The sequence below is a fragment of the Sinocyclocheilus grahami genome, unplaced genomic scaffold, assembly GCF_001515645.1.
Source record: "Sinocyclocheilus grahami isolate Dianchi unplaced genomic scaffold, SAMN03320097.WGS_v1.1 scaffold9.1, whole genome shotgun sequence".
NCBI lineage: Eukaryota > Metazoa > Chordata > Actinopteri > Cypriniformes > Cyprinidae > Sinocyclocheilus > Sinocyclocheilus grahami.
Genome location: NW_015505188.1, coordinates 112,734 through 139,990, shown reverse-complemented (window position 1 = coordinate 139,990; position 27,257 = coordinate 112,734). Strand labels below are relative to the sequence as shown.

General features: G+C 35.7%; 1 protein-coding gene across 8 annotated transcripts; it reads left to right on the top strand.

Annotated features, from left to right (window-relative positions):
- Nucleotides 1-1,249: 1,249 nt before the first annotated feature.
- On the top strand, nt 1,250-24,785 carry LOC107591386 (mucin-2-like). Of its 8 annotated transcripts, none has more exons than XM_016280573.1 (15): nt 1,250-1,496; nt 9,482-9,547; nt 12,256-13,092; nt 16,822-17,229; nt 17,362-17,463; nt 17,668-17,774; nt 18,198-18,256; nt 18,356-18,501; nt 19,329-19,463; nt 19,945-19,987; nt 20,430-20,467; nt 20,560-20,656; nt 20,775-20,964; nt 22,727-22,741; nt 24,471-24,785. In XM_016280573.1, the coding sequence occupies exons 1-15, from the start codon at nt 1,448-1,450 to the stop codon at nt 24,591-24,593; spliced, it is 2,415 nt and encodes an 804-aa protein (XP_016136059.1). In that variant the 5' UTR covers nt 1,250-1,447; the 3' UTR covers nt 24,594-24,785. The 8 variants fall into 8 exon arrangements, with proteins under 8 accessions (XP_016136059.1, XP_016136049.1, XP_016136050.1 ...); XM_016280563.1 differs by having other exon boundaries at nt 13,141-17,229; XM_016280564.1 differs by having other exon boundaries at nt 12,256-13,476; nt 13,837-17,229.
- The last annotated feature ends 2,472 nt before the right edge of the window (nt 24,786-27,257 follow it).

The following is a 27,257-nucleotide window of genomic DNA, read 5'->3' as shown; positions in this document are numbered from 1 at the left end:
TTTTTCATATTTTTTATTGAGGTTTACTCATGCTTCATTATGAAGTCTGCAAATATCAAATATGCCTGTTAACCTGACATCTCCAGATATGCTTTAGATCAAAGCAGGAGCCCTTTTATAGCCTCATAAAATACATATCTTAGTTGAAGGCTGGAGTTAGTTTTATGAAAAAAGAATTAGTAAAATGTTTCACAATAAGGTGTGCTATAATTGTCCGACTCCTTAACTGTGTGTGCGTCAGTATATGGCCAATATGACGATATAGGTTAAAAGATAATGGTAATAACACCTCCTGTTTCTAATTATAGTTTAATGTGATATACAATATATGAATTGTTTCCATGACAAAGTGACAGAATAAAATATGAAAAAGTGATGCACGCGCACACATACACACACAGGTTTTCCTATAATTATGGGGATATTTCATATATAGGCAAAAATAAGTTTTTATACTGTACAAACTGTATTTTCTATTCACTTAAAAGATCAGAAGTTTCAATACTACAATGTTTGTGCATTTTGTGTGAGAGTCAGTCTGTGGTGAGTCACTGTACCATGACTCTGAGACTCATAAAAATAAAACTTGGACACCAAAAAAATAAAAAGTTTTCCACTTGTTTCTCTATGCCAATTGATTTAAAATTTGAGAGGTCTTTACATGAGTCCTGATGGATTTTCTGACCTCACTTCCATCATTCATGTTATTGCAAATAAACTGCACACTGATGCAAATACTCCAAACTGATAAATAAAGTACACCTAGACACCTGTACACTTAGAGCGCACCCCATAGCAAGTCTAGCTCAGAACATTTAAAAATAGGTTAGCCAAGTTAACCATTGATTTAAATAAAGGAGTCCTTGTTAAATAACATTTTCTCAACAGAACCATGACGTTAAACCAAATGTGTGCAGGATTATATATTTAATAACTACTACTACTACTACTACTACTACTACTACTACTACTAATTACTGTTTTAATGCGTAACTGTGATTTTGAGTCAACATACAAACAGAACGAACAAACAAATTAATTAATTAATTAATTAATTCATGCATACATTCATTCACACATACATGGGTTATTTCATGTTGGTTGTTTGTTAAGATTATTAATATATATACGTGCATTTCTTAGTGTTGGGTGTGTAGGAGAAAAAAATATGAATGTGCCACACTGATTTCAAGAGTCCTGTTTCGCAAGCTAGGTTGTAGCCTAAGTATCCTCCCCCCTGCAGGCATAGGCTATTTAACCCGCTGCCTCTTTAAAGCCACCTGTAGCGGATCTCTATCCTCCAAAGGAAATTAACCTCCGAAAGCCACCGAGTTAACGGACATAAAGCTCTTGACACGGAAGACATCTGTTTTCATTATTTTTCCGTTATCAATATCTTTTTTATTTTTATTATTTTTTTGTATAAACGACACTTAAGTAGAGAACTATGTTACTGACGCATCAACTATTCCTATTAATATTAATCTCTACTTCAGGTAAGCCTGCGATCTGCGTGTGTGTGTGTACTGATGGGTTTATTATAGATATACAATAAGTAATCTATATTTGAAAAGAAATACTAGTGATATTTTATTTTGTAGACTAACCCACTGGTAATGATTTGACTTGCGCCATGACCGTGTTATGTTTTAAGGACCATGGACAGTCTCGAGTGCTGGAAAAAATCCACAATTACATTTTAGTTTTTATACTAATGCTCGTCTGAACTTAGACGTGTTTGTAAGAGACAAAACTTTCGCCTGCAACAACAACAAACAAAACGTGAGGCACATATGAATGATCCCGTGGAAGACTTTGAGCACATAAGACTTTCCTCGGTCGATCCGGCTTTTAAGCGGAATAAAATAAAGACCTGTTGCTCCTCGACACGCAAAACCTAGTGAGCTGACTACCTAGACAGCATTTTTAGCCATAATAGGCATTCACCGTTGTCTTTAGCTAACTCACCGCTAAAATTTGTTACCCAAATATACATTTAAGGCTCTAAAACTAGTTGCTGAAGCAATAAAAGTAAAAAAAAAAAAAAAGATTTCTTGATTTCATGTCAACATTTTAAATAGACAGTTTGTCCCTCTAAAAAGCTCTGTAAAACATGCAGTAATATACAACTGCCACATTTAGTAGATTAAATATAGGTGTAATAATGAAAGGGTCTATTATTACTGTGTTTTGTACTCTTTCTCACATAAATCATGATCACATGCAATTATGTCATTGGTCACAGTTGTGGTCAGTGGGAAACAATTTGAATAACTAATTTAATGATTCACATTATAGATCTCAAACTAATGTTACATTAAATGAAACAAGTAATAGTAATAATAAACATGCATTTATCCTTCAATTATTCCCCCTTTATCCACAATCCACTATTGCCTGAAAAAAGAAAAGAAAAATAAAGTTAATTTATTGTTTACAACTTTCTGTTCTTATTGGTTCTTATTGGATCTTTCAGTTCTTAGCGACTAATTGAGCCCCTTTTGACTCTTAAATCCTGGAATCATTTGACTCGCAAAACCCCTAGAGGATTTTTGGGCAGGATATTATGGCACAATTCACACTGTACTTTAACTAAACAGAAAAGATCAGAAGTTTCAATGCTATAATGTGTTTGCATTTTGTGTGGTGTGAGGGTTAGTCTGTGGTGAGTCACTGTACCATGACTATGAGACTCAGATTTTCATTCACACACACACACACACACACACACACAGGTTTACATTTGTGAAAAGTGGGGACATCCCATAGGCGTAATGGTTTTTATACTGTACAGACCGTATATTCTATTGCCCTACACCAACCCTCCCCCTAAACCTACCCCTCACAGGAAACTTTGTGCTATTTCAGATTTTCAATACACTCCATTCTGTGTGATTTATAAGCGTTTTGAAAAGTGGGGACATGGGGTAATGTCCTGAAAAGTCACCTTCTCCTTGTAATACCTATGTCATACCTTTGTCATTATACAAATTAATGTCCTCATTTGTCACAAAAACGCGTACACACACACACTCACACTCAGTGTGAGTGAGCACTCTTGGGATTGGCTATGTCACATCCTTTAGTTTAGTAGCTACCATAGATATCAAATATCTTGTGTTTCATTCAGAATATGTGCTTTTGTGTTGCATCTCTTATTGTGATCTCACAGCCTTAATTTGATATTCACTGATCACAAACTGATAAGTTTATTTAATAAATTTCACTCAAATTTCAAATGATAAATTATCATTACGGCATACAGGTGTCCTAGTTAGACACATAATAAACTGTGTATAGAGATGACACCACGGTATGTACCACCTTTTGCCTCGGGGCATGTTTGTGTTTCTAATAAAGTAAGTCCTACTGTGTGTGTGAAAGGTCCATGACTGCAGTAGAAGAATAGCCTGTGTGTATGTCCTGTCTTTATGTCTGGCACCAAGTCCAGCTGTGTCCCACCGGTGGACCCGTCAAAGACAGAAAGCAAGGGAAAGGCAGATAGATGGCAAGATGTCATGTGTGAGGGAAATGACAAAGGTGTGTGTGAGAGAGAGATAGTATTTAAAATATGGGATTAAAAGTATCCCACATATGTCTTTTTGAGTAATCATTTGAATCATTCACTCAACTGATTCATTCAAAAACACTGATTCATTCAGGAATGAAATGAAGTGACCATACATTCTCAGAAAAAAAAGTAGAGAACTGTCACTGGGGTGGTACCTTTTCAAAAGCTCCTATGTACCATTGTACCATATGTACCATATACTGTAGTTACTAATTACTTTAAATTACTAATATAACATGATCGCACCGCAGAAACTGGGAATGATTTTAGTTATAGGAACGCCTTTTGGGGGGACTAAATTAACTCTTACTTCAGAGTAGGGTCAGCACATAGGAGCAACCAGTGGTAAATAAAAAGTAAGGGGTAAATAAGATACAGGAATAAGGTATGAACGAGTCCTTGAATCATTTGCTAAACCATTTCATTCAAAAACCCGGAATCATTTGTTTCCAAAAACAAAGGCCACTAAAGTGTGCTGCTAATTGCTCTGATGTGGCTTTGTTTGCCATTTTTGTTTTGTTAGTGGACATAGTAGCCAGCAGTATTGTGTCTAAAATGTAAGTATAATATTAGCTTGGGGACATGGGGTAATGTCCTGAAAAGTCACCTTCTCCTTGTAATACCTATGTCATACTTTTTTCATTATACAAATTTATGTCCTAAATTAGCAATTAGAACCTTTTGTTATTTCTTGTTTATTGAACTGCTGTATAAAAGCAAAGTCATTCAGTTGCTGCCTCCTTGGTACTCCAATATCTTGTCAGAAACAGACCTGTGATGTGATGTTTTTGAACAAGTAATAAATTAAATTGTGTTATTGGACCATCTGATGCTGGGAGAGGGAGGATTGTGAAATAAGGCCTTTGTTTCAGAGAGAGCTCTAATCCAGGCAACGTGCTGTAATGCTAATCTGGGCATCTGAGGGATAAAGAAGCTGTCTAACACAACCAATATAGTTAATGAATGCTGTCTGGTTTGTAAATTATCATTCATATAAAACTACAAGGATATAAATACAAATTATTCACTGTATACAAAAATACAGTTTATTTTGATATTTCCAGTTTTCTGAAATTGTTTTTAACATGATTTTTTATGTATTGATTTATTTATTTGTAATCAGGTTGTTTCTTCTTCTCTTCTCTTCTGTTTTTTTGGGGATTAGAGGTTGTAAATCTGCCCCTTTACTTGGACAGTATAGGCTGCCTGTGCTTTAATTGGATATGATTGAGTGTGAGTTTGCCTAGTTTGTACTAGTGCAGAAGGTCTTCTCCAGAGAACCATCTGTTACCTAAGAGCCATTTAGAGATTTGTAAGCCTTTATAAGAGAGAGTAAGGGAGAGTAAATGGCATTATAATGGCTTGTTGTGTCTACAGTACACATGGCAGGAAAATGAAGTGTGGTTAAGGAACCAAAAAGAGGGGAACTTAATTGTTTAAAACAAGAATTTAGCTCAAGTGCTATGTAAACCAAAAATGCTATAACTAGATACTAAAGCAAATTTAAAGCAAAGTTTCGTGCTCATGAAAAAAATCCAGCTAGAGTGTTATGGTGTTGTGAATGTTTGCTAAGAGGTTTAAAAGGCTTTCTTAGTTTGTTAGCAGGGTGGAGTTGTTATCTTGTTGCTATGTGGTTGCTAGTGTGTTGACTGCGGGTCCAAATTAAAAGTACATCGGTCTGATCATTTTTTATTAACAAGCCATAGGATTTGAGTTATCATTAATGGCTATAGCATGTTCCAAACTTAAGGTTAGTTGTTTGTTCAAATATTAATAGTGATGATGATGTTACTTAAAATGAATCAGATATGAATTGTTATTTGAATTCATGTCACAACTCTATAAGTCATTGTTAGGTAAATTTGCAGTCAGTGTTAATTTTGTATTATGTATATACTTTTAGTAGATAGTATAATATAGTATTTATTACAATTTTGAATTAACTTTATTTTTAGATTTTCTGTTTTCATTTTCATTTTTGATGAAGTCAGTAATTTATTATTTATTTTATATTTAATAATAATAATTATTATTAATAATAATAATAATTCATTAATTAATTAACTAATTATTATTAATAATAATTATTACTATTTAGTTATCCCTGTCTGCAATTAAATATTAACTTGTTTTAAGTGGCTCTTTTATTTGTAGGGCACACAATTCTTTTGATTGTGAAGTAGTTTTAGAGTACCAGGAACTCTAAACAAAGGTCACGAAAGTTCCAAATGCTACTGATATTATGAATATAGATAAAGCTGTGTAAAGGAGGAACATACTGAGTATGGGAGAGTATGTCTGTGCCATAAGAGAGAGAAAAGAAAGATAATATCGAGGAACAATAATGTCACGGCTGAGTACACTCTTAAAAATAAAGGTGCTTCACGATGCCATAGAAGAACCTTTTTGTCTACATGGTTCCATAAAGAACTTTTAACATCTGAAGAACCTTTCTGTTTCACAAAAGGTTCTTTGTGGCGAAAGAAGGTTCTTCAGATTACAAAAAGGTAAGAAAGAGATGGTTCTTTAAAGAACCTTTGACTGAATGGTTCTTTGTGGAACCAAAAATGGTTCTTCTATGGCATCGCTTGAAGAACCTTTTGAAGCACCTTTATTTTTAAGAGTGTATGTAACAATATTAGTGAAGAACAGTAACTAAATACTGAACACACGCAAGTTTCAGTGGCCTCTTACATCTGCTTGTACAAAAGTATTGTAGATCAGGAATGTGTCTTCTCTTTAGGGAGCTGTAAACTATTTGTCATGTCACCATGTATTTAAAAATGATTCACAGCTGCCTGCGATTGGAAGATGCACATGAATTTTGATATGCAAAAACTATTTTTGTATTTCAAAGTAAATGACAGATAACAAAGTAAGTTTGTACATGACAGGTCGAATTTATCTAGGTTTTATGGCAAAGAGAAGGTATCTAAGGCTCAATCAACAATTACAAATGTACAAAGCATGTGAATTTTTGGGATAAAATGAAGTTATAAATTATTTAAAGGGAATTATTCCCAAAACTCTCTAGCTGTGGGATAAATTGTGCCAGATGCTTTGGGGTAAGATCTACCAGTGCACAAATACTAGTACTAATGCTACTAATAATAATGTTTTTGTGCTTTTTAAAATTAAAAATCAAAATAAAATGGATTCACTACAAAACTGCATTCTAATTGTTTAATAGCAGGTTAATGGTATTGCCCAATTATTCAGCTTACTTCAATTACAAATGACACATGCCTGAGGTGGGGCGTCACTAGAGGACCTTGGGAAGTTGTGTCACTAGATGACATTTTTGAACATATATTTTTATGGTTGTAAAAAAATAAGTGAAAACATCAGATAACAGTGTGTGTAGAGTGACGTACTGTTCTACTCACACCCTTGCTGTAAAAAGGGAAGGGTGTAAACAAACGTCAGTACTCTTTCCATTGCCGTTAAACATGAAATGATTCTATATATTTAAATAGTTTTAGCTGTAGCTGCTGTACACTATTAAAGTGTATTTAACAGCTTGTTCGATAACCAAAACTCATCTTTGGCTATTTACTCGGATGAAGCCTATTTTCTTACTTAACAAAAGACTGTAATTGAGCCATGGAGTGAATGGAGGAGATAATTAAACCGAGAGGGGAATCAGTGCGTGTCAGAGAAAGTCAGACATGGTCTTTGTGTTGGGTTACGAGAATGAGAAGGTTGCATGTGTTTTAGAGAGCCAGGATGATAGTGAGTGTGGGGTGCATGTGTGTTTATCTGTGGGAGGTGGAGGTGAAAGTAGTTTGCAGTTGTTAAGTTTTCTTGCTTCCTGGCGTCAAGTTTGCTGCTTTGAAGCAGAGAGCCATGACTGCAGAAGATACCAGCCTCAGGGCATTTCAGATCTGCCTGTCAACCCCAACATGTCACAATCTCCACACACACATAACACATCTTATTTTGCCTGTCTAATCCTCAGTGTGTACATTCTGTCTAAAAAATTATTATTGGGTTTATATATAACATTGCTTCATACATATCAAATACAATTACAAAACAATAAATAAATAACAGATCTTACACTTAAGCTTATTGCCACATAGTTCACAAATCTAGTGGGTGTGTTTCTGTGTGAGAGCGAGTGAGACAAGCTCCAAGGTCATTTTAAGCCTGCCACACACACACACACGTTAGTTGAGAAATAGAGGTCTTGCTGTACATAGCAGTAGTGGAATTTGGGTAGAGGACAGGGTGTTGAGACATCAGCGACTTTGGTAACAGAACAGAAGCAACTTGACTTCCTTTGACCTGAATGAATGCTTACTGTGAGCGTGTGGTTAAATTCTAGGGCCACACTTACAAATGTATCCTGTGAGTTCCCTCAGGAGGCTAGAAGTCTGTAATTATTTGACTAACTTAAACTGTCCTTAAAGTTATTGGCTTTAGTGCCTCACCTCTTATTTTATATTTTTTTAGAATCCTTAATGAGCCAGTTATATAAACATAGCCACTATGTTAACACTGCGTCTTAAGGACTAGTTTGAACAAATAACAGTAGACAAGGGGTAATCAGTCATACTTTCCATGCAACTCAAATTAGACCAATCTACCTTTCTGTAACTGAATTTAAAAAGGTCTAGAAAACTAGTCTTGAAAAAATAAAATAAATAAATGTCAAAATTTTTAAGACTAGTCTAAGCAGTTTATACCTATTGTATTATAAAAAAATCTAGAGCAAATCAAACGTGATATGTTGAAAATTTGGTTGGTTTTAAATTATCTGTTGATTTACTTGTTTAGTTGAATATTTCTTACAACTAACTATGAATTGACAGTCATGTTGATAATTAAAAAAAAATCGTTGTATTATTAAATCAAATTGTATGACTTTCCTTTTCCATTGACGTCAGTTAGGACTTGACAAATAGCCAACTAGATATTGAAGTAAACATTTTTGTCATTGCAAAGCTTCAAATAATTGCTTATATTTTTACTCTTTTTTTCTCATTAATATATAAAAAGTTACATAGAAATAAAACTGAACCTTCGCTGTCCAGGCCACATTTAAGAGATCATATGTTTGTAATAAATTCTACTTTATTAAAAACTTCACATCAGATCACATCTGACCTGACCTCTGCTCTGGTCATAAGAGAAGTCTTATGTGCTCTTTGACCCAGACAACCTAATTTCTCATTCAGACTTAGTTTCCTGGCTAATCACCCTATATCATGCACTGCCCTTGTGAAAACAGACAAGATGTGTTATTAATGTCATTGTTTAATACAAAATGCAGGATTAGTCAGTCATTTTTTTAGCTGTATATATCTGTAGTATACTTTACATAAGACATTCAAAGCAATATAAATTTGGGGTGCTCCGATTGATCGGCTACCGATCACTATTGGCCGATAATCACGTTGGGATGTTTGATTGGCGGTCTCTTAAAAGGCTGATCTCAAAAAAACGGGAGAGGTTTGGCACGACATGCAGCGTCACCATCTCAGTCTCTGTCTGGCGCGGGTGAAATAATTATAATGCTTTTGATCGGCCTCAAAGATTTTTGATTAGCCTCAAAAATCCTGATCGGAGCACCCCTAATATAAATGTTTGTTGGACTTTGTGTGTGTTTGCTAAGTAATAAGACAAGCAGAATATAACTGCAGGCGTCAGTCAACCTATATGAATGTTTGTTCTTGGAAGCTAATGAAATTACTAACAGGATGTGATGCATATTTTGTGCAGTTTTTGTGTTTGACAGTAAATAGTACCTTAATGAGTGCTGAATTAGTAACTGGGTGTGCCTGATTGGATTACATGAGACTTACAGGAACTGAATGACGATTGAAACTTGTGTTCCAAGATTGTATGTATTTGTTGTTTATATGTATCTCATGTCATCTGACCAGTTTTGTTGATTTTATTTTTCAGAAACATCCACCACAAGCACAAACTCAGCCAGTGATTCAACAGACACCCCAATCACTGGTACTGTTGGTAAGGGCATGTTCACTACTTCCAATACAAAACATCAGCTAGTTCAGTCATTACAATTTTTTATTTAATTCCAGTTACAGATGAAGTTATCATATCAGACATTATTATTATATACGTATATACGTATATATATATATATATATATATATATATATATATATATACAGTGGGGCAAAAAAGTATTTAGTCAGCCACCAATTGTGCAAGTTCTCCCACTTAAAAAGATGAGAGAGGCCTGTAATTAAGAAGTGTACCATACGATGCACCAAAACATTATAATAGTTCAGAGCTGTTACTGAAGCAGCATGGTCTTGATTCACTTCATTTAGACCAAGCACTACTACTGTTTGTTATCGTATTTTATTTTTCTATTCACAGATATTGACTCTGCCTTTGGAGGCCCATCTCAAGGTTTGACAAGAATAAAAAGTTTTCAACTTCAAACCCATTTTAAGTATATATATATATATATATACTAACACATAAACCAACCTCAGCTACCTCAATAAAATATTCTTGCTAATATGTTGGTGCTTCAGAAGTTACATGAAGCAGAACTCTTGTATCATAATATATTTGATCGTTCTTTTAAGTGAAAACTATTTTGTACAAAATTATTTCGTTTTCTCATTCAAGTCATTTAAAGTTCAGTCATTCAGTCCTCAGCTTGAATCCTCACTCAAGCTTTGCATATGCTTCTGAAAACAATTGAACCAGAACATGTCTGCATTGTTCAACGTGTGCCATTGCTTATTTTATAACTGGATCCTTTCTCTTGTTGTTTTACTGTCTTTTGTATGTTTAATGAAGTACAAATGGGCTTTAAGCATTTTAGAGGAGCAACTATTACCTATAGCTATATATAAATTATTGGAAGAGGCTATTTACACTAAGTGAAAATAGTATTTTCTAAGAGATATTCTATTTACACTAAGTGCAAATAGCAATAGACAAAAGTTACTGTCACTCTCCTTCCTGCTCCTCCAGTACTGCTATTTGATGGGAGTCTTTTGTAATATTGTCTAGCTCAACCACACAGTGGTGGGCGGAGTTAGTATAAATAGCCTCTGCCAACAAGGCAGAGCATAGACACTCCGATAAATATTAGCACACTTTAGTTGAAGAATTAAATTTAAAGACCTTTTGTTTTGACACATAGGTCATTTTTATTTATCTACAGCTTAATTCAGATAGTTGTTCACTCTCACATGCTCATTTCCATAGTAATACCAAATATGTTACAAATAGCATGCTATACACTCTAAAAAAAAACAAGAAAAAAAAACAATTTGGGTTGTTTTGAAACCTATGGCTGGTTCAATATGGAATATTTTGATCTAGGATGTCGGGTTTAACCCTGCATAATTGGTTGATTTATGCTAATTCAACTTACACCTACTGATATCTCGTCCCTGTATGTAGCGTTGCATAAAATGCACAATAAAGACTTTATAGATTAAATAAAATGTATACAAACCTTTATTTTCCCAAATAAATGCACCAGTTAAGTGACGCTGAGAATAGCTCTCTCCTGAAGAGGATGTAAAAAGCCCACACTCTTTACCTCATCAGCTGGGTTGTATGTTGCATTCCATTTACCTCAGATGTCGTATGTCTTAGTTGGGAACGATGTCCTACCTAAAATGACCATATTCCAGTACAAAAGTCGGACGCATCCATTGTTGGCAACACCAGTCTATAAAATACATAAAATGCATAATACCAAAGTATCATGTCCACAGATAGAGGTTAGATTAGTACTGGGTGTATTGCTGGGGCAGTCGTGGCTTAATGGTTATAATGTTGGACTTGTAACCTAAAGGTTGCGGATTTGAGTCACCGGTACCGGCAGGGATTGTAGACGTCACTTTCGCTTTTGTTTCAGCTGTCAGTGAGACTGACCCAGCCAACTAGAGACCTAAAAATGGCTGTCCACCAACGTTTACTATCCAACCTGACAGAACTGGAGAGGCTCTGCAAGGAGGAATGGCAGAGGATCCCTAAATCCAGGTGTGAAAAACTTGTTGCCTCTTTCCCAAAAAGACTCATGGCTGTATTCGATCAAAAGGGTGCTTCTACTAAATACTGAGCAAAGGGTCTGAATACTTAGGACCATGTGATATTTCAGTTTTTCTTTTTTAATAAATCTGCAAAAATGTCAACAATTCTGTGTTTTTCTGTCAATATGGGGTGCTGTGTGTACATTAATGAGGGAAAAAAATTAACTTAAATGATTTTAGCAAATGGCTGCAATATAACAAAGAGTGAAAAATGTAAGGGGGTCTGAATACTTTCCGTACCCACTGTATATATATATATACACACACATACATACATTCCCTCAGATTAAGTATGTCTAGCATGAATGATATATAATTGCAAACTTCTATATGACTTGAGACCCTTCAGACCAAATAATCAGGAGAGCAGTGGCACACCTGAGCAGAACAAAGGTATCTCTAGTCATGTTTTAAACTATTAAAACACGAAAACTGCAAAAAGCAACTTAATAGCCAAAGACATCCATCTAGCATATTTGCATAGAAAAACAATTTAAAAAACAGTGCAGGCTGACACACACAAAAAACTTGTATAATGACTGCGTGACACATGCTCAGATAGAGATTTTTCATTTTATGTTGCTTCTCAAATCTGTATGCAATCATCTTTTTTTCTGTTTCTGATCATTTGTTTGTGGTCGACAACAGCAGTAACAAGCATTCCATCTGAGAATACAACTACACCATTCACAAACAATGCCACAACCCCACTGCTGTCAACGCATGCTAGCAATGTCACATCTCCACCTTTATCTACTCAAGGCAATGTGACAAGCTCATCTACAGTTGTACCAGAAAATGCTACCAGTTCATCAGCGATTACACCAGGAAATGCCACAGCTTCACCTGCACCTGTAACAACAGCAGCAGCCAGAACCACAAGTCCACTTGTGCCTACACCAGAGGATGCTACAAACCATCCTGTAACTTCACCAGACAATGCCACAACTGGTCCTTTACCTGAGCCAGGCAACAGCACAAACCCACTCCAAACTACAAGAGGCAATGACACTACTCCCATTAGCACACCAAGCAACAGCACAGCTTCACCAATTACAACACCAAGCCATGTCACAATTACAACACAGACTACACCAGGTAATGCTACAACAGCAAACCGTACCACAACTCCACCCTTAACCACATATATTTCAAATCAAAGTACACCAGGGAATAATGCAACAGTAAATGCTACCATACCACCCCTGACTACACCAGTAAATGCTACTGCACAACCCCAAAATACACCAGGGAACAATGCAACAGTAAACGCTACTACACCACCCATAACTACACCAGTAAATGCAACTGCACCACTTCCAATTACACCAGGGAACAATGCAACAGTAAACGCTACTACACCACCCATAACTACACCAGTAAATGCAACTGCACCACTTCCAACTACAACAGGGAACAATGCAATAGTAAACACTACCACACTACCCATGACTACACCAGGGAATAATGCAACAACAACAGTAAATGCTACTACACCACCTCTAACTACACCAGTGAACAATGCAACAGTAAATGCTACTACACCACCCATAACTACACTCGAGAATAATGCAACAGTAAACGTTACCACAACACCCATGACTACACCAGTAAGTGCTACTATACCACCTTTAACTACACCAGAGAATAATGCAACAGTAAATGCTACTACACCACCCATACCTACACTCGAGAATAATGCAACAGTAAACGTTACCACAACACCCATGACTACACCAGTAAGTGCTACTATACCACCTTTAACTACACCAGAGAATAATGCGACAGTAAATGCTACCACACTCCCCATGACTACACCAGGGAATAATGCAACAGTAAATGCTACCACACTCCCCATGACTACACCAGGGAACAATGCAACAGTAAATGCTACCACACAACCCATGACTACACCAGTAAATGCTACTACACCACCTTTAACTACACCAGAGAATAATGCAACAGTAAATGCTACCACACTCCCCATGACTACACCAGTAAATGCTACTATACCACCTTTAACTACACCAGAGAATAATGCAACAGTAAATGATACCACACCACCCATGACTACACCAGGGAATAATGCAACAACAACAGTAAATGCTACTACACCACCTCTAACTACACCAGTGAACAATGCAACAGTAAATGCTACTACACCACCCAGAAGTACACTTGAGAATAATGCAACAGTAAACGTTATCACAACACGCATGACTACACCAGTAAATGCTACTATACCACCTTTAACTACACCAGAGAATAATGCAACAGTAAATGATACCACACCACCCATGACTACACCAGGGAATAATGCAACAACAACAGTAAATGCTACTACACCACCTCTAACTACACCAGTGAACAATGCAACAGTAAATGCTACTACACCACCCAGAAGTACACTTGAGAATAATGCAACAGTAAACGTTATCACAACACGCATGACTACACCAGTAAATGCTACTATACCACATTTAACTACACCAGAGAATAATGCAACCGTAAATGCTACTACATCACCTATGACTACACCTGGGAACAATGCAACAGTAAATGCTACTACACCACCCAGAAGTACACTTGAGAATAATGCAACAGTAAACGTTATCACAACACGCATGACTACACCAGTAAATGCTACTATACCACATTTAACTACACCAGAGAATAATGCAACCGTAAATGCTACTACATCACCTATGACTACACCTGGGAACAATGCAACAGTAAATGCTACCACAGAACCCATGACCACAACAGTAAATGCTACTTCACCACCTTTAACTACACCAGAGAATAATGTAACAGTAAATGGTACCACACCACCCATTACTACAACAGTAAATGTTACTATACCACCTTTAACTACACCAGGAAACAATGCAACAGTAAATGCTACCACACCACCTATGACTACACCTGTAAATGTTTCTACACCACTTCTAACTACTTCAGTTAATAACACAACAGTTAATGCTACCACACCACCCATGACTACACGAGGGAGTAATGCAACAACAACAGTAAATGCTACTACACCACCTTCAACTACACAAGAGCATAATGCAACAGTAAATGCCACTACACCACCCATAACTACACTCGAGAATAATGCAACAGTAAACGTCACCACAACACCGATGACTACACCAGTAAATGCTACTATCCCACATTTAACTACAGCAGAGAATAATGCAACAGTAAATGGTACCACACCACCCATAACTACACTTGAGAATAATGCAACAGTAAACGTCACCACAACACCGATGACTACACCAGTAAATGCTACTATCCCACATTTAACTACAGCAGAGAATAATGCAACAGTAAATGGTACCACACCACCCATAACTACACTTGAGAATAATGCAACAGTAAACGTCACCACAACACCGATGACTACACCAGTAAATGCTACTATCCCACATTTAACTACAGCAGAGAATAATGCAACAGTAAATGGTACCACACCACCCATAACTACACTTGAGAATAATGCAACAGTAAACGTCACCACAACACCGATGACTACACCAGTAAATGCTACTATCCCACATTTAACTACAGCAGAGAATAATGCAACAGTAAATGGTACCACACCACCCATAACTACACTTGAGAATAATGCAACAGTAAACGTCACCACAACACCGATGACTACACCAGTAAATGCTACTATCCCACATTTAACTACAGCAGAGAATAATGCAACAGTAAATGGTACCACACCACCCATAACTACACTTGAGAATAATGCAACAGTAAACGTCACCACAACACCGATGACTACACCAGTAAATGCTACTATCCCACATTTAACTACAGCAGAGAATAATGCAACAGTAAATGGTACCACACCACCCATAACTACACTTGAGAATAATGCAACAGTAAACGTCACCACAACACCGATGACTACACCAGTAAATGCTACTATCCCACATTTAACTACAGCAGAGAATAATGCAACAGTAAATGGTACCACACCACCCATAACTACACTTGAGAATAATGCAACAGTAAACGTCACCACAACACCGATGACTACACCAGTAAATGCTACTATCCCACATTTAACTACAGCAGAGAATAATGCAACAGTAAATGGTACCACACCACCCATAACTACACTTGAGAATAATGCAACAGTAAACGTCACCACAACACCGATGACTACACCAGTAAATGCTACTATCCCACATTTAACTACAGCAGAGAATAATGCAACAGTAAATGGTACCACACCACCCATAACTACACTTGAGAATAATGCAACAGTAAACGTCACCACAACACCGATGACTACACCAGTAAATGCTACTATCCCACATTTAACTACAGCAGAGAATAATGCAACAGTAAATGGTACCACACCACCCATAACTACACTTGAGAATAATGCAACAGTAAACGTCACCACAACACCGATGACTACACCAGTAAATGCTACTATCCCACATTTAACTACAGCAGAGAATAATGCAACAGTAAATGGTACCACACCACCCATAACTACACTCGAGAATAATGCAACAGTAAACGTCACCACAACACCCATGACTACACCAGTAAATGCTACTATACCACATTTAACTACAGCAGAGAATAATGCAACAGTAAATGGTACCACCCCCCCCATAACTACACTCGAGAATAATGCAACAGTAAATGGTACCACCCCCCCCATAACTACACTCGAGAATAATGCAACAGTAAATGGTACCACCCCCCCCATAACTACACTCGAGAATAATGCAACAGTAAATGGTACCACCCCCCCCATAACTACACTCGAGAATAATGCAACAGTAAACGTCACCACAACACCGATGACTACACCAGTAAATGCTACTATACCACTTTTAACTACACCAGAGAATAATGCAACCGTAAATGCTACTACACTCCCCATGACTACACCAGGGAAAAATGCAACAGTAAATGCTACCACACAACCCATGACCACACCAGTAAATGCTACTATACCACCTATAACTACACCAGAGAATAATGCAACAGTAAATGCTACTACACCACCCATGACTACACCAGGAAACAATTCAACAGTAAACGCTACCACACCACCTATGACTACACCTGTAAATGCTTCTACACCACTTCTAACTACATCAGTTAATAACACAACAGTTAATGCTACCACACCACCCATGACTACACCAGGGAATAATGCAACAACAACAGTAAATGCTACTACACCACCTCTAACTACACCAGTGAACAATGCAACAGTGAATGCCACCACACCACCCATGTCTACAACAGTAAATGCTACTACACCACCCATCACTACTCCAGTAAATGCTACTACACCACCCCTTACTACACCAGGGAACAATGCAACAGTAAACGCTTCCACACCACCCATCACTACTCTAGTAAATGCGACTTCACAACCTCAAACTACACAAGGGAATAATGCAACAGTAAATGCTACCACACAACCCATAACTACACCAGGAAACACTACAACAGATAATGCTACCCCACCACCTCAGTCTACATCAGGAAATGCTACTACACCACCCATAACCAACTCAACAACTGGATCCATTGTCTCTACCACTAACCCAACTAACACTACAACCACACCAGGTGTGTTTGAATGAATGTGTTGTGTGATTGTGCATTGCGGACTAATTCAGGGTAATGCAGAGTTCACAACTGCATTTAATACTTTCTCCCATTCAAACACTGAGTGACATGACATTTTTTTTTTTCTTTTAGCTACCTGTCCTGCAGTGCCCTGTCCACCACTCGGTGTCTGTGTGAACTCCACCTGTCAGTGCGTGACAGGAACTATTCCTTTAAATAATGCCTGTGTGGAAAGTAAGTATCTGATGCCAAGCCTCTGGCCACGTATCCTTTTTCTTACACAGGGCCATGGGGCATTACAAAAATCATTCTATATTTAATTTGTATATAATCATTTGATTCTAGTGATTATTGGGAAGAAACTTTGTAGTAAAAAGACTACCAAGACAATCACTTTAACAACCCCACTCTCTCACCTCACATTCTGTTTATTTCCAGCTAAAACCTTCACTAGTTCACTTCGGGTGAACCGCATTTTTGAAAATGCTATGAATGATCCCAAATCACCTTTATTCCAGCAAACTGCTAAAGAGATAATTACTGCGGTAGGTCACAAACTTACATTACAATCTGGTCTTTTAACTTTAACATTTCACTTATTACTTTTAAAGATTTATTTCTATACACTGATTTATTTCCATTAAATGTGCAGTTAGCAATATGGAATTAATAATTAAATTAATAACTCTGCAAAATAAATATATTAATACAAATTTGGACAAAGTTATGTAATTTTTTGTTTGTTTGTGTGTGTGTGTGTGAACTTAGATACTATATTCAACTTTGAAATAAAGTTGAAATATTGCTTTATATTGCTTTGGTAGTACAGACTGTTTTAGTTTAATTGTTATGCCAATAAAACTTGGGACTGCCAAAGTAAAAACAAAACAAAAAAAACGATATGCTAGATCAATATCCTTCATTCTCAGTGAGCCTAAATAATTACTCTTTCCTCCCTTTTGCCATAGGTAAATGAAGCTCTGGGTAACCAGCCAAACTACATTAACAGCATAGTAATTAAACTGATGTAAGTGACCCTTTGAAAACAGTTCTTAACCACAGCTCTTACACATACTGTATGTATCATATTTGCAAATTACTAATCTCTTTGTATATATTTTTCTAGGTCTGGCAGTATAGTGGCTTCAGTAAACAGTTTTTTTGAGCCCAATTCTCTAGTCACACAGGAATCGGTTATATCTGCCATGGAAACTGCTATAAGAGATTGTAAAGTGGCAAACTGTGCCATTCTTGCTAATGCTCAATACACTGGTGAGTGGCTTGAAAAGATGTGTTGAAGAAGCTGTGATATGAACAGAGAGAAGAGTGTTTTAATGTCCACATAGAAAACCATACAATACATTATACTGGTTTCACCAACATACTGCTTTCACATAATTGTATAAAACAAATTTTTATATTAAATCATTCTTTATTTACATTATTTGACAAACATTCTAAACCTTAATTCCTGTTTAGACAACAAATTACCTTCGGAGTGTTAACATCAAATGCATGTAGAACATTTTGTTAATTTCCACAAAGATTGGTAAAGCAACTTCTCTTTGCAGTTGTATTAAACTGCAAAAGATTGTTCCTCAAATAAGAGTACAATACAGTGCCAGTGCCTAAACATGGAGTGTTTAGAGATGTTTAACCATGACTTTAGTCATGTTTTGTAATTGTGAATATTTTAGATCACATAAAAGATTGTCTTTCTATATCCCTAAAATATACTGGAGTTTTCTACATGAAATACTTTCAAGATACTGATATGACCACTATGCCACACATGCTATCATCTAAAACAAATTAATTATTGCTAAACAATTTTATTGAATATTGATTTGCATTTTTTATATAATTATAATGCATGTAGCTTTTTATGACTTTATATTAAATTAGAGACTACATTAAATATTTATATATTTACAAATTAATTTGTTACTTCGTAGGACCAATTAAAATTAACCAGAGAAGGTAAACATGATACAAATGGCTAAAACAATTAAAGGACCAAAGAGACACTTTCCGTCATACATCTATCTAAACAACTACCCACTAATATGTTGTCTGTCTCCCTGTCTCTTTCTTTATAGCAACCAACCTGTGTGAGCAAGCTCTGCCTCCTTGTGATGTTGACACTACAGTGTGTGAGGCCAAAGATGGGACCCCTGTTTGTACCTGTAAACCTGGCCATGTATCTAGCCAATACCAGGCCAGAAGCTGTAGAGGTGAGCATGTCTCTTTATTACTCCATTTGTATGGACTACCATCTGTGTTTGTGTGTGCATATCATAATCATCCGTGACCTTTGAGTTTGCTGTAGTTTTATCCATGGTAACAGACAAATGAATCCTGGTCTGCTGAGATAAGTGTTGAGAACATGCAGTACACTCACCAAACATTAAACAACGAAGAATGAAAAACAATGAAGAAATAAAACAATTATAAAATAAAGAAATAAATAAAATAATTTAAAAATAATACCGTTTCATGGCCGTAAAGAAGTGTTTTTGGCTGGTAATTTTTTTATTCTGCAACTATTGGCAGGAATAGCAAAAAGTTCATTTCTGCTCTTGAGTGAGATTCTCAGCAACAGGAATCACACAATCATAGCAAATTTAAAATGATCCATAGTTTAGTTCATTGTTTTTCTGTCTGCTTCACCATCTTTCTATGATTCAGTCTATTTACTCTCTACTCTTTTCACAGTTTGCCCTAGTGGATACAAAGCGCAAGAGAACACGTGTGTTCAGTGAGTACCATTTCATTTCTTTGTTCTTAAAAAAACACACGCTCTTATACATAATTAAATACACATCATCTCTTAAACTACAATATAAACTTTTTATGTTTGTCCAATAGGGAAAAAGTACAGTGTTTAAATAACAGAGATTTTTAGTCATGGCGTCAATTTGTAGGCCAACCTGTAAGGCCATAAAATAGAGGTTCTCATTTGATTAAAACAAGGTCGGTGTGTAATTTATCTGTTCCAGTAATGTGAACCATATTCTTACCTCAAACATGATGGTTCAGAAATACTAAATGTCTTCCTTGTTACAAACTAAACTGCTCTATTCAATAGTTGAGTGTATCATCAGTGTATTTGTAATAGAAGCTACTGCCCCCTTGTGTCAAGGCAATATTGCAACAGTCACATTACTGTTTCAGCATGTTTATGTCCTTTTCTTAAACAGATGTCCATTTGGCTATTCTGGATTCAACTGTGACGATTGTAATATATTATTATTACAGTATTTCCTAATTTTTAACCATTAAAGTAATTTTGTGTATATGTGTGTCTAATGACCTTGTCTCTCTGTGTAGCCTCTTTGTTGGCTCTAGTGGTGGTGGCGTGTGTGTTAGGGGGAATTCTACTCATTGTGATTTTGGCTGTTCTCATCTACATCTGTGTAACTCGTGGGTGAGTGTTTATGAGAGATCAGGTATAGGGCGTGCATTTCAATGTCTCTATGCGAGTCTTTTATGCTTGTTTATGGATGTACATTTCCCAATTTGTGTGTTTATTACTTATTTTACAGCAAGGAGTCATCAAACAGCAATTATTACAACAGCCCGTACCCTGCTGAGGAGTTCCAGGCTACGTGGCCCTCTCAGAACGTAACCCATATTCCTCGTGCCACTCTGGCATCTAGTTCCAGCATTGATGCCACTGGCAACAGTCTAGAGATGGCTGAAGGGCCAGGCAGGAAAGGCCACATTAATGGATTGGTGAGTACCTCCTTCCATTCAAAACTTCACAAATAAGTTTTGTGAAAAAACTTATTTGAAAAAAAACATTTGGTACACAGAGCAGTTACACTTATCTTTAACTTACAGTGGGTTTTGTTCTGTTTCAAAGACAAGCTTATTTGTGGACCTTTTTTCATTGAATAACTAATTATTGTAAAATTAAATTACTTTTTAAATATATGTTCTAAGTAAGATGCTTAAAGGATGCATAAGCACTACTGTTCAAAATTTGGGGTCAAGTTTCCACAAAAATATTAAGCAGCACAACTGTTTTCAACATTGATAATAATAAGAAATGTTTCTTGAGCAGCAACTCAGCATATTAGATCAATTGAAACCATTAAAAATCTTACTGACCCCCAAACTTTTACAGTAGTCTAAAATGATCTTATATACTATATGACAAATTATTTTATATTGCTTAATTTGTATTACTAATAATTATACCTCTTTTTTTATTGCCCCACTGTAAGTTACTTAAAGTGCCCCTATTATGCCATTTTTACGGTTCCTAATATTGTTTTGGGAGTCTCCTACAACAGGCTTACATGCATGAAAGGTCAAAAACGCTTTCGTTTTCTCACAATATGCACTTAATATCACCTCATTTTCCAGTGATTCTCAAACGATTAATTCGAAGCAGTTCAAAGATTCAGTCTCTCTAAACCTCTCCTTTCCATGAGCCTGCTCTGCTCTGATTGGTCAGATGGTCTAGTCTGTTGTGATTGGTCTATGGCATACACCACGCGTCGGAAATGATACGCCTATTTCAATAGTTCTGTATTTTGAATGCTCTATAGAAAATATAAACATCTATTATTTATCATACTTACAGGTTGTGATTCAGTGGAGCAGCTGGTCCAAATAAACAGGATACTAAGAAATCCATCTTTCAGAGAAGCAGTCGTCAGTAAAATTACATGTTTGTGGGCGGGGTCAAGTTGTTTGCTGCCGGCCAAAGTAGAACATAGGCGCGGATTATGCAAATGTGATACCCCGTGACGTGTAGCCATCACGGAAGTGGGATTCGAACGACTCGACTCGTTTCAGTTGTTCAGAGTCGATTCTTTCTTTTGGGAGACAATAACTTAATCGTGCACTTTCAGCTTTACAACTTTGCAGATTGTTTACATTCACATACAGCTACATTACACACTGCATGAAAGGCAATATTGGAAATGGCATAATAGGGCCACTTTAAAATTCTTCCATTAATCCAGCATGTATCTCATACTAACACTAATAATAGTGTCATCTGCCACCCCTAACAAATACTAAATATATTGTTCAATCAGACCCTTGTCCATTTCCATATCTTTAGCTACTCTGCTTGCCAAGCTGAACTCCAATGACACTCCTAATTGATCCAAAGATTGGATTATTCTAATTTTCTCTGAAGTATTACTTGACTGAATGACTGAAGTCCATTATGAGCAGTTGTAGTCCTAACAAGGCCACATATTAAGAGGGTCTATTGCATTAGTGAAACAACTACTTTTGTGGTTAGTGGAAAGCTAACAGTAGTACATAGTACTTGGAAAACTGAGCCTTCCCAGTTTCCCAGATTTCATAACTTTAATGTTTGAAATCATAATTTTATCATAATGGATGTACAAGTTTTGTGATTAGTTAGCTCATAAACAAACCTCTTTGTGTGTGTGTGTGTTTGTGCACGTATTTGTGGTCACTGTGTTGTGTATGTGGGCTTGATTTCTCCTCACTCCAAACACAATGACTGTAGAAGATTGGAGGAAAGGTAAGTCATCGACTCCTGGTGTGTCCTGGTGCATCATCAGGGACTGTAAAAGGCAAAGACAGTCCACTGATACATATATGAATGCACAACATACTGGCTGTGGTTCCACCTTAAACTTAAAAGAGCCAATTGCATTATTGAAACACTCAATATAATGGCTGTAGGAATGGAAGTCCCATCTCACAGTTAAAATATACAGCTTAAATAAATGCTGTTATTTTGAACTATTTGTCAAAGAATCCTGAAAAAAAAATTATCATTCTCTACAAAAATATTAAGCAGAACAATTGTTTTTAACATTGATAATACTAAGAAATGTTTCTTGAGCAATAAATGAGCATATTAGAATGATTTCTGAAGGATCATGTGACAGCTATGTATATATGCACCCCAATAATCCATTAGAAATTGGACTGATGGCTCAATCAGACTGAAAAGCCTGCATGTAAACACCTTTATAGATCCAATTGAGCTCGATCTGAATGAAATTTCATTTGAATTGAAAGGGGTGTAGACCTTTTCTAATCCGACCGAGAGGACATGTAAACACTTGATCGGATTGAAAACCGACACTGAAAAGTACTGTGCGTGTGCAATGACGTAGAAATTGTGTAATGTCACATGATGCGTGGAACGAGCTGTTGTTTTTGTAGAATTAAGTGTCTTTAATGACTGCTTGATAAATAAAAGTATCATGGTACAAAGCTTCACATGCTCATCTTCTAATTAGGATAAATATTAAGTCTTTAAAACAAAGAAAGGAAGCAATGACAAGAGAATAGTATGAGCAAACCGCAGGAATTCTCTGTATATTTGTGCGCATGTCAAAAGATCAAATACGATATTGAAGCTTGTGATATAAACGGTGCACATCAACCCAATCACTTTATTTAGCGTTCATGTAAGTTCAGGATTCATCAATCAGATTGATTTTATTCCGATTGAAACAAAGTGTCCATGTAAACATAGCCCCTGAAGGCTAGAGTAATGATTCTGAAAATTCAGCTCTGCCATCACAGGAATAAATTACATTTTGAAATAATAATATTTTAAACGAATAATATTTAATAATATTTGTATTTTTACTGTATCAAATAAATGCAGCCTTGGTGAACATAAAAGACCATTAAAACCATTAAAAAACTACCAGAACCCAAACTTTTCATTTTTGTTATTGAAATGTAATTTCAACAAACATTTACATAAATCGTGGTCTTTCATGGCTTGTATGGTTGAAAACTGCATTACAAATATGGCTGCCAAGTGAACTGACTTGCCTTAAAGGGACTTTAGTGTCCAAGTTCTTTCATGTAAAGGAATATTCTGGGTTAAACACAACTTAAAGTTTAAGTGAGTACCTTCTGCAGCATTAGCATCAACAAAATAATGAATGTACTACCAACATCACCTTCGTCATCACCTACGCATTTAACCTAGAAGGAATATTCCTTTAATTTCCTCTTTTCTCTTTGTGACTGGCATCATAACTTGCCACCGCTATATACACTCTACATTCTGAAGTGAATTACTGTTACGTTTGGGATGAAATCTTGATTTCGATCTCTGGTTTGACTTGTTGCATGCCATCATACGCTTTGCATGAATTTTTAAGCAGGTAATTATGATTTTCCTGCATGCTGGTATTATAAGATGAGATGTGCTGAGAGAATGAAGGGTTGTGGGTTGTGTTTACCTGTACGTGGCTAATATGGACTCGTTTCTTCTGCAGTCGGGCTCGTATGACCTCAGAACAGATGGCATGAGGACCTTTAAGGACATAAACCCCACACGGTACTCTTATCTGATGGGTCATGAAAACCCCTACTTCACACAAGGAAATGAGAAGAGATGAGGAAAACAGCAGAGAAATCCAGTGAGAAGTAAGAGGACAAGAAAAGAGTGCAATAACGACATGAATTATAAAAAGGCCTTAGATCAAAATGTTTCAGGAACGTTAACGCTGTCAAAACCAAACTGCTGATCACAGACTCAAAGTATATACACAAACGGCATTTGAGAGATACTTATATATATATATATATATATATATATATATGTGTGTGTGTGTGTGTGTGTGTGTGTGTGTGTGTGTGTATTTTACAGTTTTTATTCCAAATCTCTTTCACCCAGGATAAAATGCTCACTTCCTAAAAGTGCATTGATGATTGGGTTTCTTCCACCACAAGCTTGACAAACATGTTCTGTGTATGACAATGTGTTCTGTGTATGACAATGTTAGATGAACACTCAACCACTCATCTGTTGATACAGTATCTGTATTTATCAGTTTTTTTGTTTGTTTGTTTGTTTGTTTAGTCACTTCTTATGTTTTGTCTGCACATTTTATATTCAGAGTTTTGTTATATGACAGAGATCATGCATATGTTACTGTGGTTTTCAACTCAAAAATTAATATTACGTAATTATAAAGTATATAATATAACCATATTTGGCACATTTTATTTAAAAATCTTATCTGTGGAAGCAATAAAGGTAGATTATGCAATGTAATCCAGTAGTTCTGATGCATCTAATCTATATTCTGACAGTAACTGCACTTTGTAGGAGAGAGCATGTCATGTCTGGTGTCTATTGTTTGTGTGTGTGTGTTTTAAGTTATATCTATCAGAAAGCTTCCGATACATTCAGTTAAGTTTTGGTCGATATCTTCTCCAAAGAATTTATTTATTTTATGCCAGGACAATGCATGCCACCAGAAATTGATCTCTGTGCCTGACTGCGATGGTGTCTTTTGAATAGGAGAATTATGCAATGATGAGAAGTTCTCAACTGTCTCTTGAGAACCGTCTCCTCTGTAGTCGTGCCAATAATTATATTTATTTAAATCAGAACATGATGTTGTTTACTCAGCTGTCTGTTTGCTTCATATATATACTTATTTATGTGTAACTGGGATATTTTCTATAAAGCTTTTGTAAAAAAGAAAAAGCTCATTGGACAAAGTGATTCATCCTGTTCTGTATATTGAAAGGAAATAAATTAATTATTACGATATACGTAGTTATCTACAATTTGTCCAGTTGTTCTTATGCCTCCATATGTGCATATACTGTACACATTTGCACATTTTTTTTCTTTTTGAAATTATTATGTTTTTCAGTATTTATATTTTGTAAGTGTTAAAGACAGTTGGTTTATTAGCTTTTTTTTAGTAGTAAAGTAGTAAAAACATAGCATCTGTTTTATTTGATAACAACATTATAAAATCATTAATGTGTTAAATTCTGAAAAGTTAGTCAGAGGAAATCGGAAAGTACTTGAATAATTTTTAAATAAAAATACTGTCCATATCAGAGCAAACAACATACACATAAATAGTCACATTTAGATATACTGGGAAAACGGCCATTAAGAAAGATTACCTTTTATGCCCTGTGAGTGTGTGTGTGCACGTGTGACAGAGGGGATCTTGTAAATCTTTTCTTTAGAGTCAGATCAGGTGTAACAGATGTCTCTGAATTAATTAGACAGAAGCCCCAAAACAAGCCTTTCAACCCATGATGACCCCTGCACCCATTAATGAGGGGCTCTGACTGAAGAACATCCATATTACTTATGCAAGGTTACTGTGTCAGAAAAAACCACATGGCCCTATCAAAAACACACGGTGGGTTTAAACCTATAAGCCTGTTATTTATCTAAGACTTCATGTTTCCTGCAGTGATGAGGCTTACTAGCAAGTCTATCCACATTTGTATTTAATCTTATTATTTAATGATGTAGAATTTGGTACGTTGATGTTATAATCATGTTCATGTTATAAAATTGTTTTAGATGGCTTATAGTTTAATCACATATCTGAGCTCAAACATACACTGAGTTTACTTGTAAAAAGGCTTATTTTTTAATTTAATGCAAAATTGTTCATTACTAGTTCATTACAATCACAAAAAAATGCAAAGCGAAATTCTAAATATGGTTAACATACCAGTAAAAACTCAATACAGAAAATTACTTCATATTAACATGATACTTTGAGCTCTATTTATGGACTTTAGTATATATTAAGTATATATTTTAATTTATACATACATTAAACGTTTTCATTATTTATTTAACATTTACATTTAATCATACATTTTTCATTTAAAGTTATATTATCAGTTTTATATTTAATACAGTTTAATAAGATTTCAATTAAAAAGATCCATTTTTAATTCAAACGCTTTCATAAATTGACGATTTTTAAATGAGAATTGTTTTATTACAAATGATAACATCAGTGACTGACAAATCAGTTAAACACAAATTAGACAATTTAAAAGAAAGAAACTTTAAAAAAAGATTTAAAGAAAAATGAAAAAACAATTCAGTATTTGTATAAGAGTTGCTAAGAACATGATAAATGTCACAGATTTAAATGATTAATTTATAGGTTAATCAGTTTTATTTGATTCCTAAACAATAAAGAATCATGTTCATTTTTTTACATTTAGTTATTTGTTTATTTATCTGTGTATTTATTTATTTATTTCCAAACAAGATTCTAAAACTT